The 21,181-nt window shown below is 50.9% G+C and overlaps 1 protein-coding gene across 1 annotated transcript; it reads left to right on the forward strand.

The window, feature by feature from the left end:
- Positions 1-107: 107 nt before the first annotated feature.
- On the forward strand, positions 108-20,556 carry AVIL (advillin). The gene is made up of 20 exons (XM_019454945.2): positions 108-985; positions 3,289-3,373; positions 4,680-4,754; positions 5,444-5,640; positions 7,097-7,205; positions 7,285-7,395; positions 7,662-7,864; positions 8,330-8,408; positions 8,515-8,613; positions 9,302-9,455; positions 9,559-9,659; positions 10,180-10,317; positions 10,424-10,582; positions 11,600-11,779; positions 13,198-13,343; positions 13,483-13,627; positions 15,019-15,207; positions 15,852-15,920; positions 18,133-18,249; positions 19,888-20,556. The coding sequence occupies exons 2-20, from the start codon at positions 3,308-3,310 to the stop codon at positions 19,999-20,001; spliced, it is 2,451 nt and encodes an 816-aa protein (XP_019310490.1). The 5' UTR covers positions 108-985; positions 3,289-3,307; the 3' UTR covers positions 20,002-20,556.
- Positions 20,557-21,181: the final 625 nt, after the last annotated feature.

Consider the following 21,181-nt stretch of genomic DNA (forward strand, 5'->3'; position numbering starts at 1 on the left):
TTGACCTTGCTGTTGTTCATTTGGGCACTTAGCAGGCACACTCGTCTTGCCTTGCAGCCCCTTCTGTCACGATGAAGCTGGCGCACCCAGGCTGGCCAAGCGGCTGCCTCCGGCTGGGAGACCAGCTGCAGACTCAGCACTGGGCTTCTGCTCAAGGTTACAGAAGTCGGGCTGCATTAGTTCTTTCTTGGCCCCTGTTTGGAACCAACTCCATTGCCATCCAGGTGCTTAATAATCATACACTTGGTGTCCTACCGACTTCTGAGGGCGAACCGGAAGCCCCGAGGGACTGGGAGTCATCACTCTCCCATGTTCCTTACTGATGCTCCCAAAGCGGGATCCCTAGAACTTGGGAGTCCAGCATGGTTCTTGGCACATAATAGGCACTCCAGTAATGTTTGGACCCCAAAGGAGACCCTAAGGAGCAAAACAGGATGACCTGATCGCCCCTCTCCTAGACTTCCCTCCCTCTGAGAAATGCCCAGAAGCTTCTCAGGGAGGCATTTGCTAGCCTGGACATCACAGGCACTCAGGGGGCAGCTCTGGCCCCTGCCTCCTGTCATCAGCATAATGCATCCATATCTACAATATGGCAAATTTCATATCCTCCCACCCTCTTCCCTGCATTATTGATGGGCGATGCACTTTAAAAAAAAAAATCAATTAGATCAGGGCGTGGAGCTGGAGTTAAAAGAGAAAAGAAGCCTTTAAAAGTCTGCACTTCTTTCTGCTGTTTTGAATAGGAACAGATAAAGCTTCCCCTCTGGTTTGAATAAGTCAAGCCCAGGGCTAGGTTGGCGGTGATTGGCCAGGACTGGGAAAATGAGGTTAAGATGCAAACACAAGCAAATATAAGGCAGTGTCTGTGCAGCCATTACTAGGCTAAGGCAGCGGAACCTGGCACCTTCTGCTTTGGGTTGGTTCTCCGGAACTGCTGCTACTTTCTCGCCAGAAAACCAGGAAGACCGGTGGGAGAGAAGGCAAGGTAAGGTCTATTTGGTGTGTGGGTGTCCATCAGCAGAGCAATCCTACTGAGCAAGGAAGAAACAAGGGAAGAGGAGATCGACATTTCTGTGCCTTTGTCTTCTTGGATGAGGCTTTTAAAGGATTAAACCAGGAGTTTGTAACGAGTTGTGCAAACTTCCTGCTGCGAAGTTAAGGCCCTTGTTAGAAACCACTGAACAGATAGAGCACTGTTTTCAAAAGCTGGGAAGTGTGGAGACTACCCCTTTCACACGTCGCCTTGGGCCAAGGCGGAGGTTAGAACTGCTTCCTCTGCTTGGGCTCCGTTCACAGGGGGATCTGTGAGAATTAAGGGCCGCTGGCTTTTAGCCTGGGCCTCCAAAACACCCCACCCCAAGGGTTTCTGCAGGGGCCTCAAAAGTGCTGAATTAAGGACTTGGAGAAGAGGGAGGAAGAGATTGAGCTTTGGGGGACTTTGATGTCACAGCTGCCATCAACTTTTCTGGGTGTCCCAGGGAGGCAGGAAGTCCCTTCCTTGAGCATGTCCTCTCCTTAAGTGGGGGACCTTGGCCCAGTGAGCTCCTTCCCTGTTGCTAAGTCCCTGCTGGGAAATGGGACTGCTTTTGGCCTCTCAGACTCACAGCCCTGATGAATGCCGATTCTACCAGGTGGAAGCTTGTCTATTTTCAACGAATGAATTCACTGGCCCTTGTCCCCTTCCCCTATTTGGGTCATGGCATTTGCGTTTAATGAATGAAATCTAGGGTCTGAAGAGAACTTGAACAAATATTTCCTGGCAATTCTGAGCAGCACCAGGTAGGGTGGGGCAGCACGAGTTATCCAATGAAATCCTCAGACACCGGCTACTCCGGGTCTGTGCCCTGCTTTAGTCTTGCTCCAGCAGTACACAAAGGGAGTCTGGGTTTTTTGTTGTTTTTTTTGTTTCTTTTGCGCTTTTTGCCAAAGTCCACACACTACATAATGGCACAAGCTCTCCAAACCTGGCTTCATCCACCAAGGCTCAAGGATAGAATGGGCAGACATGCTCTTAACAAGCACAGTATGCCTCCAAGTAGCAAAACTCCATACGGCCCTTTCTGGGTGGGTTGTTTCATGTTTTGTTTTTTGTTTCTGTTTTTATTTTGTTGGGTTTTTTTTTGTTTGTTTGTTTTGGTTTGGTTTTTTTTGCTTCTGTAAATCCATCAAGCACATCTTTTTTCCTTTGCCTCTTGAGAACATTCATCAGTTATCCGTATCGGAATGCAAGCTCCTTGAGAGCAAGAACCAGACAACAGGCAGGCATTTTATTTATACAAAGCCCCTAGGTGACCATGCATGTGTGTAAGTACTTGATAACCCTGGACACGCCCTGAATACAGATGGTGGGGCACCGGACTTCTCTTCACCACTTCCTCCCTCTCCCCACCCTGCCTCGTGGGCAGCCACTGAACCACTGGCTCCTGTGGATCTGTGTGAGAGGGGGAAGGAGGGCATCAGCCCCCAGGAAGACCCGGCCACCCAGCCTTTCCCTGCTGGCTCCCTGAACTCTGTTCCCCCTCTCCCTGCCCAGGCTCTGCCATTTTACTTTCCCTCTTCTGCGAGGCCCAGAGAACATATTAGTCATCAGACAAAAGCAAGACAAGCTGTTCAAGTTTTAGGATAGTTTACTTAGAAAAGTCTGGAAAGTAAAAGCCCAATGAGAAAGAGAGTTGACCCCGCAGAGGACCTGGCAAGCAGGACCTCTGGAAAGAGCTGGAAGGAATGAGTGAGAGAAGGCAGCCCAGCTTGGAAATATTCCGACGTAAGCTTTTCTCCCCGTTAGCCACTGAAGGAAGGTGCGTTTAGGAAGGGTTACGCGACATCGAAGTGACTAAAAAGCACAGGCTTTAGGGTCAGATACGGATTTCGCTCTAGTGTGTGACCCTAGGCAAATTATTTAACCTCTCTGAACCTCAACTCGCCTGCAATGTAAGATAAAATATACTCCGTTTATAAGAATTAAGTGACATAACGTGAGCCAACACAGGGCTTGACATATTTATGATCCCTTCAGTAAATGACAGTGACTCTGACCAGAGCTCTTGACAAGGGAAGTGGCAAGGGGGGAGCAGACCTTCTGGGTGGGGACCCCCAGACCAGCCAGGCTTCCCTCGAGAACTCCGATGAGTCATTCCCCGCCCCCGCACCGTGGAGCCGCAGGGCGCACCACAAGGACGTGGCAGGATGGCTGATGAGAAGCTAGGAAATGACCTAGGAGAAAAGCTGGGTGGGTGCCTAACCCCCGTGAGGGGCCTCGTCTCCCCTGCTCACTCTGTGCCGTGGCAGCCTTGCGAAGACCAGCACCATGTCTCTGAGCGGCGCCTTCAGGGCCGTGGGCGACGAGCCTGGGATCATCACCTGGCGGATCGAGGTGAGCTGGGCCGGAGGCACACCTTCCTCCCTGTACCGCGGGGCACGGCTCTGGCGGCCCTCTGGCACTCCCGAGCCTCCCGTCTTTGGGAACAGCAAGGGGCGGCTTCGGAGCCACCTTTTCCTATCCTTGACCCCTCCTGGGTGCTCAAAGCAGGTGGCGGCAGGTGGAAGAAACGCTTTTAGCCCTGGAGAGCAGGGCCCCAAGCAAAAATAAGCTTGCCCTTTATCCCGCCATCTGCTCCGTGAGTCTGCACTTCCCGTAAATGCCCTGGGGCGATGGGTGGGGCCTGGGCCCACCCTGGAGACCTGCGACTCCTGGCTGCTTCTGTGGGAAAACCAGAACCTGTCTTCCACAGGGCACTTTGGCTCCTGCCAAGTGGTAGCGGAGGTAGGGGGCGTGGTTGCCTCTGGGGGTGGGGGGGGGGGCCTCTCCCGCCCAGCTCCAGCTCCAGCTCCAACAGTCTGTAGCTGGCAACAGCCCTGGCCCCGGGGCAGCTCCACCTGCCAGATGTAAAGACCCCCTCCCCGAGCCCCCACGTCCCTGCTCCGAGCCCAGAGAGGGGCTGCTGCAGAAAACCCAAAGCACTTAAGGCTACCTGTTCGTTTCAATTTAGGTACTAAACGTTACCAAAAGTATGGTCTATTTAGCATTTTTACATTTGACACGCACATTTTACATAGAACACACACAAGTATGACTCAGGTTTACCTCACTTGGCGAGAGTGATGGAAATGCACGTGTGAGTCCAGGTGCATGGCTCTCCTGGGGCAAGCCATGCGTGCAGGTGGCAGCTCAGGCCCCCACCCCAGGCTGCAATACAGAACACCGGGCATGGAGCCCCTTTGCACCTGCTGGCACTCGCCTCCCACAGCCCCATGGTATCCCCACGTCCCGTTTGCAGACCTTGGCCAGCGCTGGGCGGTCAGGGCTGGAGAACAGTGCTGGAGGCACTGGAGCGGCTGCTCCGAGGTGGGATTTCACTTGTCAGCTTATATCCAGCTCTTTTGCCTGCAAAGCCTGCAAAGGCTCCTCACAGTGTAGTGAGACGAGACCATGCAGGTGGTGGGGAGGAGGACGGGGTGAAGATGGGGACCCAGATTCAGAGCTGGGACCATGCAGGCAGAGCCGAGCAAAAGCAAGGGGGGCGGCCCCCTGGATCCTGTGGCCGGCCGCTATGCCCCGTAGGATCAGTGGTGACATCTCCCCTACCTCTCCCCTGCCACATGTGCCAAAAGATGGAGAGGAGAGGGAGGCTGGAGGGGTGGGGTAGATTGCAGACTACACACACCCCTTGTCCTTCCAGAAACTGGAGCTGGCGCTGGTGCCCCTGAGTGCCCATGGCAACTTCTATGAGGGGGACTGCTACGTCATCCTCTCGGTGAGCACCGTCTCCTTATTCCCAAGAACTTCTCCCCTGAGAGCCAGTTCCCCGGTTCCGCTGAGATCTGCTGCTGACGCTAATCAGGTCCTTGGTGTCCGTCTTGGTCTTTCCTCAGTGTTTTACAGAACAGGCCTCCAGCTTGAGTCTCAAAGGCCATTCTTAGGGGATGGAGCCCTCAGTCTGAACCTCAGCGGGTAGCCCGCAAGCATCACTTCTCCCTCCCGGGGCTCAGACCCCACATTAAAGTGGTGTGGAGGAAGGCCAGGTAAATACAAGGCCGTGCCTCAAAGTGCTCGTTCTAGTTGAGGAAACAATATCCCAAAGAACGATGCCAACAGAGCCACGCAAATAGACAGACCAGCGCTGTGCCAGCTGTGTAAGGGCAGGGGGCAGCAAGGTAAGTCTGCCCCCTGCCTTGGAAAGGATCCTCACTGGTCTCCATGTAGTTTGAGAACAGTAAGCTGTCAACTTGCCCCCAAGGTGGGAGGAATGTGGGCTGCTGGAGCTTGGGCCACACAGCAGGTCTGCACAGAGGCCACTGCCGCAAGGGAGAGAGGCCCCGAGCCCCCCTAGGGCGGGACACGAGCCACCCTATGCTGTGTCCCTCCCACACCGGAGGGGCCAGCAGCAGAGCAGGGGCGGGGTGGGTGAGCCGGCCCCCGACCCGATCTCTCTGGACATCCCAGACACGAAGAGTGGGCAGCCTCCTCTCCCAGGACATCCACTTCTGGATCGGGAAGGACTCCTCCCAGGACGAGCAGAGCTGTGCGGCCATCTACACTACACAGCTGGACGACTACCTGGGGGGCAGCCCCGTGCAGCACCGAGAGGTCCAGTACCATGAGTCTGACACCTTCCACGGCTACTTCAAGCAGGGCATCGTGTGAGTAGTTACGCCAGAGCAAGGACATAAGTGGCAGCTTACCCAGCAGGAAACCACAAAGGCCAATAAATACGTGAAGGGTCTGAGAAATGCAAATCAAAACAAAGCTATCACTTCCACCTGTCGGAGTAGGCCGGATCAGAGGGCCGGGTGGTGGCAAGGCCGTGGGGAAACAGGAGCCCTCGTGCTGCCCTGGCAGGGGGACCGCCATAGCATTCTGGAGAGCAGTCTGCTCCGCGGAGGCAAATCCCACTTCTGGGGGCATGACTCAGAGGACTTCTCATATACCCGGGTCTGCAAGAGCTCGTGAGCCAGAATGTCCACAGCAGTGCCATTAGTGGTGGCAGGAAGCTGTAGGCCAGGTAGAGTGCCCACCCCTGGGAGACTGGACAGGAGAAATACTCCAGGACGCCAAGGAGCACTGTGTGGCAGCTGGAGACAATGGGTCAGACACATGCCTAACGTGTGGGCGGGTCTTACATCCATGGTGCTCCTGAACAAAGACACAGACTTGAACTACATGACAATGCCAGTTTCTGTTTTTAAAAAATATATGCCCACCAAACAACAGGACACACTTATCAGGATGAAAAGAAAAAGATAGTTGTTCCACTGTTGGAAGGGATGCCTGTGGGAGGGAGAGGAATGGGCGAGCATATGCAGATAAAAGGGAATACATAAATACTGAAAACGAGTGAGGGGTCTTGTAAAGGACAGTACTGATAATGTCCCATGAACGGAGGAGTTTAATTAACTCCAAACTTTGCACTTGAGATCAAAAACAACAAGAGGAATTCAAACAAGCTGGAGAAATCTGAGGCTGGCCCAAGGCTCGCCTCTTGCAGGCTGGCAGTCCCCACTGACTGGGGACCTGCTGGGCACAGAGCACCACAAGGTGTCACCAGGAAGCCCAAAGACAAACCTTCGGCTCCGGGGTGGCTTTCTGCATGCTCTTCAGGTGGAGGACCCTGGGATGGAGGCCGGGTTGGGACAAACACCAGGGATAGGAGGGCTGATTCCTGGAGAGAGGATTTGTCTTAAGGCCCGAGTGTCATTGATGCTTCTGCTGCTTCCCAACTTGTGCCCCTTTCTTTGTCACACACTGATCTTCAGACAGTTGCTAGAACAAAGCAAGTTCATGCCACAGGGTCTTCCGCACTGACGATGAACCCTCTGGAACTCTAGCCCTCTGTCTGGCAGGTTCCTATCCCTCTTAATACATTAGCTTGATTGACATTCCTTTAGAGAAGACTGCTCTGACCACTCTGTCAAAAAGTCTGTCACTCAGTCTACTTCCGTGGCAGCCATGACCATCACTCATGTTTACCTGCTTATGTCCTGTCGTCGCCCCTACAGGCAGAGGCCGCAGCTGTGTAGTTTACAACAGTCCCCCCCAGTACCCAGCACGTGGCAGGTGCTCGGTAAATAACTGGCTGTTATTTGGATATTCCCACAGCTACAAGAAGGGGGGTGTGGCCTCCGGGATGAAGCATGTGGAGACCAACACCTATGATGTGAAGCGGCTGCTACACGTGAAGGGGAAAAGAAACATCAGGGCCACCGAGGTAAGTCCTCCCCACCGTCTGTCTGCTCCACCTGGCGCCTAAGAATTCCTCCTGAACGATGTCTGCTTCCCATCTGCAGGTGGAAATGAGCTGGGACAGTTTTAACCAAGGTGATGTCTTCTTGCTGGACCTTGGGAAGGTCATCATCCAATGGAATGGCCCAGAGAGCAACAGCGGAGAGCGCCTGAAGGTGTGGTTCATGGGGCTTGCAATCTCTCAGTTGCCTTTTCCTTTTTCTTTCTTCCACTGGCTCTTCCCTTGAGATGCAAGACAGACCTCTGCCTTTGAGTAGAATCTGTTTCAGAGACAGGCCAAGTGCGTGAGTCTGTGACTCACTCCAGGGTCCTAAGCATCAGAATAACCCCTATGTCTGGGACCCGGGTTGCTCCTCCCAAAGCCAGCAGGTGCAGAAGGGGCCCCGGTGGGGCTAACTGCTTCCTTGGGCTTCTTTGATAGGCTATGCTTCTGGCAAAGGATATTCGGGACAGAGAGCGAGGGGGCCGTGCTGAAATAGGTGTGATCGAGGGAGACAAGGAGGCAGCGAGTCCGGAGCTGATGAAGGTCCTTCAGGACACCCTCGGCCAACGCTCCATTATCAAGCCTGCAGTCCCCGATGAGATCATAGATCAGCAGCAGAAATCAAACATCATGTTGTATCAGTGAGTAACTAAACCTACATGCTGGCTGGAAGCCGGGGTAGGGGGACGATGTCTCCTGGAAAACCAAGCACCTGTGCTTGGCTCCTCATTTTGAGTACAGGCGTCTGGCTTTCTTTTAACCCTTTTCATATGCAGCTTCTAGACGGAGCTCAGTGTTCCCCACCCAAGGAGGCAGCTACTGTCTATTCTTGTCAGCAACCCTTCCTCGTCTCTTGAGGAAGGTCTTCCTTTACTTGAGTCTATACATGCCCCGGAAGGTGGAGGAGATAATGTTTGGGAGAGAGATGCACAGCAGTCTTCTAGAGAACAGAGTCCATTACATTCTTGTCTGCATTTAAGCCACCCCTGTCATAAGAAGTCAAAATTTATCCAGAAACTCCACACTAAAAGCCAGCAAAAATACCAAATTGACTACAAGATGCTTTGTAGAAGAGAAAGCACAGGCTAATTTCTCCCCTTTTCCAGTGTCTCAGACTCAGCTGGGCAGCTGGCGGTCACAGAGGTAGCAACAAGACCACTGGTCCAGGACTTACTGAACCATGATGTAAGTAGAGCTTGGGTGGGCTTGGCGTCTGGGGCCAGCCCTGGCTTTAGAGATCTTCCTTATGTTCCTCAGTGGCAGTAACCACTTTTATCCCCGACTGCTTCAGGACTGCTACATCTTAGACCAAAGTGGAACCAAGATCTACGTGTGGAAAGGAAGAGGGGCCACAAAGATTGAGAAACAGACAGCCATGTCTAAAGCCCTGGTAGGAGCCACAGGCATATGGTATTGTCCCCAAAATTCTGGTAGTAACACTTCAGACATGTAGCCATATTCGGAACCGGGGCATAGAACATCACAGTCACGTATGTGAACTTCAGTCTGATAGACAAACTGGGATTCAAATCCAGGTTTGCTATATATCTCCGGTATATTCGGAGGATTCTGAGGGTTCTGAGGATTAAATAACATTTGCAAAGCACTTAGAACAGTACCTGGCCCCTACCCCTGCTCAGAAAATACGGCTGCTGTTATCGAAGGGGATGTCCCATCACGCTTGACAGCCCTGTCCTCAAGAAGCTTATGATGCCGTGCAGGCCCATGCAGATGAGCCCAGCAGGATGCACTTACAAAGCAGTAAACGAGCAAACGAATTTGACACGAAATCAGTGGAGTACGTGAGTGCTGCAAGCACATAGTATAGACGATCTTGAAAAAAAAAAAAATTAGTCATAATCATGACAGGCCAATCAAGAGATACTGGGACTGTTCCCTCTGTCCTTCCCTTGAGGCAGGTAACTTGGCCACTACACATAAGTGAGTTAGGATTTGATTCTGACTCCCAGCAGGGAGCAATCCTATCAACTGGCTTCAAAGGGGTGAGTCAGCAGCCGAGCAAAGAACCCAGTGTATTCCCTGATTGGCCTGCCTTCCGGGGTTGGGGGTGTCTGCAGAGCTTCATCCAGATGAAGGGCTACCCCAGCAGCACCAACGTGGAGACCGTCAACGATGGTGCCGAGTCGGCCATGTTTAAGCAGTTGTTCCAGAAGTGGTCAGTGAAGGACCAGACCACCGGCCTGGGGAAAACATTTGGCATTGGCAAAATCGGTGAGGCTGCTCCTCAGATTGCCTTCTCACGGCTGGGACTCTCTAGAAAGGCAGCCACGGGTGCCGTTCACTCACTCGGCTTCTCCCAACCCCTTCTCTGCAGCTAAAGTTTTCCAGGAGAAATTTGATGTGACCCTGCTGCACGCCAAGCCGGAGGTGGCTGCCCAGGAAAGGATGGTCGATGATGGCAATGGAAAAGTTGAGGTGAGTCAGCGATTCACACCTCGGGGGCGGGGGGGGGGGGGGGGGGGGGGGGGAGGAGGCACCGGCCCTCCCAGCTGTCCTGCTGGAGAGGAGGGAGCAGGTGATTCCGTGTCTGCCTTGGCACCCCTCTGGCACCTCAGGAGCAGTCTCTAAGAGGTGTCTGAGTCTGCAAAGCTTTCCCACAGTTCCTCAGGGACGTGAAAGGCTGACAGCCCAGTGTGCTGTCAATAACTCACCTGGCAGATAGATTCAAATCATCCCTGAGCCGTGATGGGATGCACCTGAGCGGTAATGATCCGGTTCTCCTCGGGATTCAGATCCTGCAAGTGTGAAAAGCCCTCACGGCGAGGAAAGAAGAACCAGGGAGGGAAGGTGTACTTTTCAGTGGACGTTAGTGTCTTTCCTGCTGCGTTCTCTGCTGAGCACGGCCCAATCCCTTCCGCAGCTGTCCCTTCGAACAGGAGCCCCATCCCTGGGAAATTTCCCATCCCTGGGAAATTGTGTCTCCTTCTGCGCCCAGGTCTGGAGAATTGAAAACCTGGAGCTGGTCCCTGTGGAGCATCGGTGGTATGGCTTCTTTTATGGGGGAGACTGCTATCTGGTCCTCTACACGTACGAGGTGAATGGGAAGCCACATTACGTCTTGTACATCTGGCAGGTAGGCCTGAAGCAGGCTCTTAGCTCTGGCTGCTGATGCTTCCTCTGGCCCCTGAGTGGGGGCAAGGGGTGGTGGGGACCCATTTCTCCCCCTCTAACCACCGCAGGGCCGCCACGCCTCAAAGGATGAGCTGGCAGCCTCGGCATACCAGGCCGTGGAGGTGGATCAGGAGTTTGCTGGGGCCCCTGTGCAGGTTCGAGTTACCATGGGGAAGGAGCCACGCCACTTCATGGCCATCTTCAAAGGGAAGCTCGTTATCTTTGAGGTGAGACCCCCTCAGATAAGATTACACCATGAGCAGGAATGCCCAGAACTCGCAGGTCAGCAGGAGGCTACCGAATCGAAGAGGAGGGAGGGAGACCAGGGCTTGGGGCAGACACAGACAAGAAGCGGGTTAATCTCGGGGCACCTGGGTGGCTCAGCACAGTTCATGAGTTTGAGCCCCACGCCGGGCTCAGCACTGGCAATGAGTGCATGGAGCCTACCTGGGATTCCCTCTCTCCCTCTCTCTCTGCCCCTCCCCCGCTCGTGTTCTCTCTCTCTCTCCCTCTCTTTCTCTCTCAAAAATAAACATTTTTTACAAAGAAGAAGAAGGGGAAGAGGGTTAATCTCTCCAAGCCATTCAGGTGAATCCCAACTGCCTAGGACTTTAAGTCCAAACCACTGCCCAATTAATGTTCAAGGTCCTTCATAATCTGACCCATATTACCTCTGCAGGTGTATTACCCTCAGCTCCCTAACCTACACACTTCACTCTAGTGAGGTGAGTCTCCTCATGAGACCTCACGTGTGCCACGCGTCCAGCCCCGCCATGTCCAACCCTCCCTCCCCCACTGGATGTGCCCTTTCGAACTCAAGTCCTACTTCCTCCATGAAGCTCTGGCCGAAGCAACACCAGGAATGTGTAATGTCATTTGCTTGATATCACACAAGCCTGTGGTCAAGTCCTAGCCTTGTCATTTATTAACCAGATTGCTAAGCCTCAGTTTTCCCATCTGTACTGCAGGATAATCATACCTACTTCACATGGTTATTCTGAGGTTCCGTGAAATAATGTAGGTGAGGTGCTAACCACAGAGCCTAACAGACAATAAAAGTCTCAGAGTGGGAGCTAATATTATTGGCTCAGTAATGCCAGTTCACCTGACCTCTTCCAGTGTGCATGGCAGCTCCCAGTGGGCAAAAGCAGTGTTGAATTCATCCACAGTCTCTACAACGGCGACCCCAGAGCTCCGCTCACGTGGGGCTCCAGAGAACCAGATTCTGCTCTTCTCCTCTCTAGGGTGGGACTTCCAGAAAGGGAAACGCTGAGCCCGACCCTCCAGTGAGGCTCTTCCGGATTCAAGGAAATGACAAATCCAACACCAAAGCGGTGGAGGTTCCAGCCTTGGCCTCCTCCCTAAACTCCAATGATGTCTTTCTGCTGCGGGCCCAAGCAGAACACTACCTGTGGTACGGCAAGGTAAGACGTCTGGCCCCGGTGGACACACCAGCCCCTGGGAGCCCTGCCCTGGGCCCTCCCTCCCGTCAGCGAGGCCAGAGGAACTAAACAGTAGGCCGGAGCAGTCCTCAAGAAGATGAGCCTTTCCCTAAAGGATCTTCAAAGGGACTGCGAGTGTTTTCTTGCAATTAGAAACTCACTGACCACATTGCTCACACCCAGGAGACACTCCATAAGCTTCTACACAGACGGAGGCTGGATAAGCCAATCTTTCCACACCGGTCTGGTGGAATGTAACAGGATAGGCATGAACATTGAGCAAAAGCGCTAGAACTGCGATTCTGTCCATTCAGATCGCATCTACGTTAAAAAGCACTAACACTTACAAAAGAGAACGGAGCTGGGAAAGATGCTCAATGCCACACTCACCGGGGAAGTGCAAGTGAAAACCACAGAGATGCTACTGTACAGCTAGGAGAGTGGCTAAAAAAAAAAGAAAAAAAAAAAGTAGACAATATCAAGTGCAGATGAGGGCACAGAGCAACAGGAACTCGTGGGCATTGCTGCTGGCAGTGCAAATACGGCCTTTGGGAAACAATTTGACGGTTAATCTTATAAAACACACACATAAGATCCGGCAGCCCCACGCCCGGTTTTACCCATGTGAGATAATAAAACTACCTTCACACAAATAGGCATAGCACCTTTATTCACTGGCACCCAAAATTGGAAGCAACTCAACTAGAAAATGAAAACAGTGGTATATTCATACTACTATTCATAGTAGAATACTTCTCGGCAACGCAAAGAAAAAAGCTATCGATACTCACGACAAAGCTGAATCTCAAATGCGCTGTGCTAAGGAAGCCAGCCTCAAAGGCTACACAGTGCGTGATTCCATGTATAACATTCTGGAAAAGGCAACAGTGTAGTGATGGAGAACAGACGGTTGCCGGAGGTTAGGGACGTGGGGAGCATCCGACCACAGAGGGGTAGTCCGAGGGAATTTTTGGCGGGGCTGAGGCAAATGTTCTAGACCTTCCGTTTTGATGGTGGTAACATGATTCTGTGTGTTTGTCAAGGCTCATAGAAGTGTACACCAAAAAGAGTGAATTTTCTTGAATAAGTAACTTTTCAAATTTAAGTTTTTTTCTCTTAAAAAAGAATCCGAAGTCGGTGCTAAAATTCCAAGTGAAGCCAAAACCAAGGGGGCTCTTGCCGACTTTTGTGTGGGTTTCAGAGTCCAGTCCTGCTCTCTGCCACCACGCTGCTTTCCTCTCCCCCGCCCCTCCTCTCCCAGCACTAGAACAAACCCCTCTCCCCCTCCTGAGGTGCTGTGGCTTTGGTAGCTGATCCCAGGACACTCTCAGTGTGGCTTCGCCCCCTACATCAACGCATCTATGTATGACTAACCCCTGTGCTCTCCTCACCCCACTCAGGGGTCTAGTGGGGATGAGCGGGCAATGGCCAAGGAGCTGGCCAGCCTTCTCTGCGAGGGCACTGAGGACACTGTGGCCGAGGGCCAGGAGCCGGCTGAGTTCTGGGACCTGCTGGGAGGCAAGACTGCCTACGCCAATGACAAAAGGTAGGGGAACACAGCGCCCCCTCGTCTGGGCTCCCCCTGCCGCCCAGGCTTGGGAACTGCACAAACTCTAGGATGCCTTTCCGTTTTAAAAACCTGATTTCCACGTCGCTCAGTTCCTTCTGAACGGACTGTATTGCAGACTACAGCAGGAAATCCTAGACGCGCAGCCCCGTCTCTTTGAATGTTCCAATAAGACAGGGCGGTTCGTTGTCACTGAGATCACAGACTTCACCCAGGATGACCTGAACCCAGGTGATGTGATGCTCCTGGATACCTGGGACCAGGTAAGACGCAGCCAGAGAACGAGTGGCAGAGATCCCCACAGTTGAGGCTATTTTTTGTGTAGTGCCTCCCCTGTCAAGGATAAACCCAGGGTAGCTCTGGCCCACCCTCGAGTCAACCAAACATTCGTCAAGGGTAACCAAAGGAAGAGCCCACTCTTTGCCAGGGATGGAGAAATCAGAAGGTTGTTTAGAACTGCCACCTTGGGGATTTTCCCACTTTGCCCTGGGAAAATCAGGCCATCTTATCGTCATGCGCTCCTTTCTCTTCCGCCAACAGGCTCCACACTCGGAGATATGGGCCTTTTAGGGAATATAGGGGTGTAAAGGGGATATCTTCGGGGCAACCCCTCCCTGACATTCAGCTCAGCACACATACTCAGCCCCTCCTTCATGCCAGCCCCTGGGGTGGGTGTAGTGTCACCAAGGTGAAGGGCCCCTGCTCTCAGAGTTTACAGACCGATGGAGGAGCTGGACATAGAAACATCCTTTTGCTATGATGGGGGTGTGAGGTGCCGCGGGAGCACAAATTAGGGGCACGCAACACCGTTTAGGGGCTCAGAGAAGACTCCCTAGAAGAGACGGCTCCCAGGCTGAATCTCCAAGGACAAGTAGGCTCGGTAGAGAGGTAGAGGGAGCATCCTGGGCAAAGGAAACAGCACAAGTAAAAGCAAGGCACGGAAGAGTCTAATACACAGGGAACTACCATCGATATCCCATCAAGCCATAGAGTTAAGGAGTTAGAGATGAAGCTAAGAAGTAGATTACCTGCCGTACCCACCAGGCCCAGTTTGAATTTCATCCTGGAAAGCTAATAAAATTTAGGCAGGTGAGTGACATGGTCACTGTGCTTTCAACAGATCATTCTGGAAAGTAGGAGAGGAGGGATGGCGGCGGGGGGGACGGGACAACAGAACACTGCACACTGGGAAGCCAGCCAGGAGAGTATTGTAACAGTCAAGTAAGAGCCACCATAAGCTGCACAGGGGCAGTGGGATGGTGACAGATTTGCCAAATGCCGGATACAGGGGCATCTGGGATGACTCCCGGGGCACTGCCCGAGGTGACCCGATGGATGCCATTCACCAAGAATGGAGACACAGACCCAAGTCTAGAAGAGAAGAGCTGCCTTTGGGGGTGTTGTAGCTGAGGTGCTCGGAGACCACGATGAGGGGGGTCCTGCAAGAAGTTGGGTTCAGGAAGCTGAAGCTTAACGAGATCTAGGAGATACATGTACAATTAGAATTCTGGGAAAACTTTTCTCTCTGCTGAACAAATCAAGCTGGGAAAGTTCTCTGAGGCTGTGACTTGCTGAGGGGGCAAGATAGGGCAGGGTATATGGTCTGGTACCTTGTCCTTGATATAAGCACATGAATGTTCCACCTCTCCAACAGGTATTCTTGTGGATCGGGGCTGAGGCCAATGCCACAGAGAGGGAAAGAGCCCTCACGACGGCCGCGGAGTACCTGCACACTCACCCCAGTGGCCGAGATGCTGACACACCGATCCTGATCATTAAACAGGGGTTTGAGCCTCCCACCTTCACAGGATGGTTCTTGGCCTGGGACTCGCATATGTGGAGTGTAAGAACAGAGAGCATGGGCGAGATATCCCTACCGCCTGGGAGCTGAGCGCTGGTAGCTCAGGGGGAAAGTGGGGTCCCGACTTAAGGGCTGAGTAAATCCAGGACCACATTCCCCCCGCCCCCTCCCCACTCCCTGCTTTTTACTTTCCTTCTCTTTTCCACCCACCAGTTAGGGAAACTCACAGCTTGTCTCAGGAATAAGCAGTGCGTGGAGGCAATAGTTTATAATGTTTATCCACACACATCACCTTTTTGAGGTTCACAGCCACCCTGACAGCTGGGGCATTTGTAACCTGTTTCCCATGTTATGAATGAGGAGGCTTAGAGGAGAGGGGTTTTGTCTAAAGTCACTATTAACCAATAGGAAGAAGCCAGGATTTCTGACTCCTAGCCGACCTCTCTGTCTTCAGTCTCATACAGAGGATTAGGAAACACCAGCAAAGAGCGCAGATCATGTTTAAGTACCTTCCAGCCTGGCCTTGACCAGAAGGGGGAATTTTCATCTGTGCTCCCCCCGCCCCCCACAATGTCTTCTGATTCCCTGATTCTTTCACCTGTTTGCTCTCCTTGAGGGTACAGCCTAGGCCTGAGGTGTCACTCCCCGCAGAAACAGCACCGCGTCCTGTTTTGTATCTGTTTCAGGCAGGGAAATCGTATGAACAGTTAAAAGAAGAGCTGGGAGACACTGCTGCTATCACAAGAATCACCGCAGTGAGTTGGGTTTACTCTTGGAGAAGCAAGCAGAGCCCGAGAGAAACCGCAAATGCTACAGACGTCGTGTGGGCAAAACCCTATCTCGTCCTTCTTAGTATCGCTCTAGTGGTCCATTTTGATTTAAGATTGTTGGGGTGTTTTTTAAGTTTATTTATTTTGAGAGAGAGCACGAGGATGCAAGTGGGAGAGGGGCAGGAAGAGGGAGACAGAGAGAATCCCAGTTTCTGCACTGTAAGCGCAGAACCCAAAGTAGAACTCGAACCCACAAACCCAAGAGATCACAACCTGAGGGGAAATCAAGAGTCAGACGCTTAACTGACTGAACCACCCAGGTGCCCCCAGATTTAGGATTGTTTTAATCAACAGAAAAGCAGGTCTCAAAGCCAAGTCCCTCATTTTACTGCCTTCCAGAATTTAGAAGAGACTTGCTGCTTTAAAAAAAACAAACATATTTTTATTCATTTATTTTTTTTAATGCTTGTTTATTTTTGAGAGAGAGCGACACACACAGAATGCGAGCAGGGGAGGGGCAGAGAGAGAGAGAGAGAGAGAGAAAGAGGGAGACACAGAATCCAAAGCAGGCTTGAACTCACAAACTGTGAGATCATGACCTGAGCCGAAGCCGGACGCTCAACCGACTGAGCCACCCAGGCGCCCCTTTAATGCTTAGTTATTTTGAGAGAGAGACAGAAAGACAGAGCACAAGGCAGGGAGGGGCAGAAAGCGAGGGAGACACAGAGTCGGAAGCAGGATCCAGGCTCTGACCTGTCAGCACAGAGCCCGACAAGGGGTTCAAACTCACAAGTTGTGAGATCACGACCTGATCCAAAGTCAGGACGCTTAACTGACTGAGCCACCCAGGCGCCTCCCCCCACCCCACCAAAAAAAAAAAAAAAAAGCCGAACATATTTTTAAATATAAATACAAGGAATTACGACCTATGAACTACCTGGTATTATGAACCAAATTTTTTGTCCTCCAAAATACATAGGTTGAACTCCTAACCCCTAACATGATGGTACTGGGAGGTGGGGCCTTTAGGAGGTAATTAGGTCATGAGGGCGGGGCCTTCATGAATACGATTAGTGCCCTTAAAGGAAGAGCTATGAGGGCTTGCTCTCTGCTCTCTGCCATGTGAGGATACAATGGGAAGATGCCACCTGCAAGCCAGGAATCAGCCTCTCGCCTGACCTAGGATGCAGGCATCGTGGTCTTGGACTTCCTAGCCTCCACAAAGGTGAGAAATGTTTGCTGTTTAAGCTAAACAACAAACAAATGAAAACGACAAAAACAAAAACTAATTTTATTATTCAAGTCTGTTATTCAGGACAGATTACACTGGTGGTATTTTTCATAAACAATAAGCTTTTAACCTATGTGATATGCTTACCGATTTCTGACGGTCAGGTCCACAGAAACTCAGGCCATTACCCCCGTTTCAATGGCTACAGGAAGTGGAGCCTCTGGCCAGGAATCCAACATTTCTTTAACATCAGGATGAGTACATGGTACCAGGTGTCCAAACCATCTGCAATTCTATCCTTTGTGCTCTACAAACTCAAGATTCCAAAACTGATGGTGATGTAGTATCTTTAAAATATATGTAGGAATAGTATGACTTCAGGGCTCCTGGGTGGCTCAGTCAGTTAAGCGTCCTGACGTTGGTTCAGGTCATGATCTCACGACTCATGAGTTCGAGCCCCCTCATCGGGCTCTGTGCTGGCAGCTCAGAGACTGGAGCCTGCTTCGGATTCTGTCTCCCTCTCTCTGCCCCTCTCCCGCTCGCATCCTGTGTATGTGTCTCTCTCTCTCTCAAAAATAAATAAACTTTAAAAAAAAAAAAAAAAAGAATAGTATGACTTCAATTGAGAGTCATTTAAAGGCTGGAAATGTAGAGCTTAAATACAAGTGCCAAAAGAAGGTACGTGATCACAGTATTTAAATGAGATGTAGGCACAGCGTTTATGCCAAAATGGCTATACAGGATTTACCCTAGACTTAATCAGTTTTCCCCAGGACCCCAAAATCTGAATATTTCAGCTTCCCAGATGATTCTGACATGCAGTCAGCTTTAGGGACCATTGTTCTAAAAGGTGATCACAAAGGGTGCAGTGGTATAAGCCGAAATATTAAATGTTATACATACAGAACTTCAATTGCACAGAACCTGAACAGTCTTTTATCCCGTCTACGTTCTTACCTTGCCCAGGACATGAGGAACGCAACCCTCTCCCTGAATTCTGAGCCAAAATATTACCCTATAGAAGTTCTGTTGAAAAATCAAAATCAGGAGCTGCCCGAGGATGTGAACCCTGCCAAAAAGGAGGTAAGTAGCTAAAGGAGCTGCGTCTAATGTGAGTGGAGCTCTCCATGAGGAAAGCACCTGTCTCAATCTACAGCCTAGGAGGACAGCTCTGGCACATTGTAGGCCCCTCAACAGACATCTGAGCTACCCAGTAGCTCAAGACAAAACCCCAGGGCTCCTTTTTTTTTTTTTTAATCACCTCTCACAGCAACCCATCAGCCACCCTCTGCCCCCTCCCCTCCATCTCTCTGCTGTCCAGCCATCATGGATGACTGCAATAGTTCCCCAACTGATTTCCACCCTTGTCCCTACGATCAGTTCCCCACATAACAGCCAATAGGCTTTTAACACAGGTAACACTGTTCTGCTCGAAACACCTCACATGGCTTCCCACTGCAATTAGAACAGAATCCAAAATCCCTTCTGTGGCCTCCAAGGCTCTACACAGCCTGGCCCCTGCCCACCTCTCTGATTTCACCTCATCGACCACTGCCTTCTTCACTTCCCACCCACTCTGGCCTGTGGCTCCCTTTCTGTCTCAAACCTGCTCATCCCAGCCTTCGAGCCTTTACACTTGCTACTGCTCCCACCCAAAAATACTTTCTTCTCTCAGATCCTCACAGAGCCAGCTCCTCCACACTGTTTAGGCCTCAGCTTCAATGCCCACCCAGAAAGGCCTTCCCTGACCGCCCCGTCAAATACTGCTTAAGAGCAAGCTCCTTGTCTGTCTCATTCGCCACCACATTCTCCACTTTTCAGCGCCTGTAACAGTTCCTGCCACAAGTAGGCCCTCTTTAAGTTTTGGCTGAATGAATGAACACGTTGAATTAATTAACTCATTTTCCCCTTGAAGGAGTTGATTTGGGAAGGGCCTCTGGGTTTCCCCCAATGTCTTATCCAACCAACTCTTAAGTATCTGAACTACAACTTTCTTGAAAACAGAGGCCGTACCTTCATTCAGACAGAAAATATTCAGTAAGCATCAATAAATAAACGTTAGGAGAATTTTATGCGCTCAACAAGATCCACTTGATCATGCATTTGGAAATGTCTGGTTAGGGATGCCTGTGTGGCTCAGTCGGTTGAGCGTCCGACTCGATTTTGGCTCAGGTCATGATCTTGTGGTTCGTGGGATTGAGACCTACGTCGGGCTCTGTGCTGACAGTGAGGAGCCTGCTTGGGATTCTCTCCCCCGCCCCCCCCCCCCCCCCCCCGCCCTCTCTCTGCTCCTCCCCTGCTCACACACACGTGCACACGCTCTCAAAAATAAACATTAAAAAAAAAAATGAAAACGTCTGGATAAAAATGGTAGATAGGGCATGAAGCACGGAAAACCATCACTCAATTCAGTTCTCCATTCAGCCAAAACCTAATGTCTAGAATTCATCATATATAACCCATTCTTGTTCTTCTGGAAAAAAACTGGTGCCAGGTGGGACCATGAGAGCAGCAAATCCAGTCAGCTTCTCCTCGGGCCAAAATGAGACCCCACAACCTAAGAACTCTTCAATGAGTAATTTAAGTCTATTACAGACTTTCTGAAAACTTCACTCTCTTTCCCCCTTCAAAGACACTCTCTGGCTCTACCCTCCCCACTTCTGCTGGCATTGATAGGTGCCATGTTTTCCTTCTAACTGGAGACTCTGTTTTCTCTCTTAGAATTACCTCTCTGAACAGGACTTTATTTCTGTGTTTGGCATCACAAGAGGGCAATTTGCTGCTCTGCCTGGCTGGAAGCAGCTCCAAATGAAGAAAGAAAAGGGGCTTTTCTAAGGCAAGAAGCTATATGCCTACTGCAAGACCACAGAAGAGAGCAGAGCGTGCCAATATCAGGAAAAGAATTTACCTGCCAATTTTTGCCTAATAGCCAGCTCCTTAAGTCAGATGCAAATCACAGCATGTTCTCCATTCTTCTCATCCCTGCATTCCTTGTTATATACCTAAAATGTTAAATACTCAGTTTTCGATTTTTGTGGCCTTCCGGCAACCCAGCAGAAAGCACTAAACCTGCATCATGAATCCACTGAAGTCAAAGTAAGAGAAAAAAAAAACAAAGTTTAAAGCGTTTAATAATGGGGCAAGGACACACATTGGTCTTAAATGTTAAGATCAGGGGGCACCTGGGTGGCTCAGACGGTTAAGTGTCAGATTCTTGATTTCAGCTCAGGTCATGATCTCATAGTTCGTGAGCTGGAGCCCAAAGTCAGGCTCTGTGCTGACAGCGTGGAGCCTGCTTAGAATTCTCTCTCTCCCTGTCTGCCCCTCCCTCCCTCGCTTGTGCGTGCTCTAATAAGTAAACTTTAAAATAAATAAATTTTAAGATCCGTATTTCCGAAATCAGTTTAACCCACCAATCACCGAAGTTATTTGCATATATACCCCAAGTCAAAATCCAAATGCCCAGATCTGTATGTGCCAGAGATTTTTAACTTTTCAAGTAAAGATATCTGTATGAGAAAATAGTTCTTTTCAGTATTTGGGGTTTGCCTCTTACGGTGATTATTTTGTTATGTTGGGAGAAATGTCTCAGCCCTTGGGTATAAAGAGGCACTGCTGAGTGAGTTCTCGGGATAACTGGACCACTGTACGTCCTGTTTCTGGCAGAAGAATGCCAAAATCTGCCTTCCAGCTGTCCAGGAAACCTCCGTCCCCACCCATCTACACTCCCATTATCCAAAAGACAAATAGAGCCATGTGGTACTGATTTTAGTAATGAGGCCAGCCCAGCATGTATACCACTGCAGACAGTCTTCAAAGCACACTACAGACATCAACAAAATGAACCACATTTTCCAGACAACTACAAGTTTGAGTCAACAATTCCCCAGGAATCCATGTGGCAGAAGTAATGTAACTGGGGAAGTTCCAGGATAGAAGCACAGTCTAAAGCAGAACAAGAGTCCCAGGTCACAGAAGCAGTAAGATAAACTGAGTCAGACATTTAGGGATAACG

This window comes from Panthera pardus, unplaced genomic scaffold, assembly GCF_024362965.1.
Source record: "Panthera pardus isolate Hobbes unplaced genomic scaffold, ASM2436296v1 HiC_scaffold_6, whole genome shotgun sequence".
Lineage (NCBI taxonomy): Eukaryota > Metazoa > Chordata > Mammalia > Carnivora > Felidae > Panthera > Panthera pardus.

What these genes read in the sequence shown, in the direction of transcription:
- AVIL (XM_019454945.2), top strand. Translation starts at nt 3,308, where the DNA reads ATGTCTCTGAGCGGCGCCTTCAGGGCCGTGGGCGACGAGCCTGGGATC. An exon ending in GAAACATCAGGGCCACCGAG is followed by an intron (nt 7,206 to 7,284) that starts GTAAGTCCTCCC and finishes TCCCATCTGCAG; the next exon opens with GTGGAAATGAGCTGGGACAG. An exon ending in GCCTACGCCAATGACAAAAG is followed by an intron (nt 13,344 to 13,482) that starts GTAGGGGAACAC and finishes ACTGTATTGCAG; the next exon opens with ACTACAGCAGGAAATCCTAG.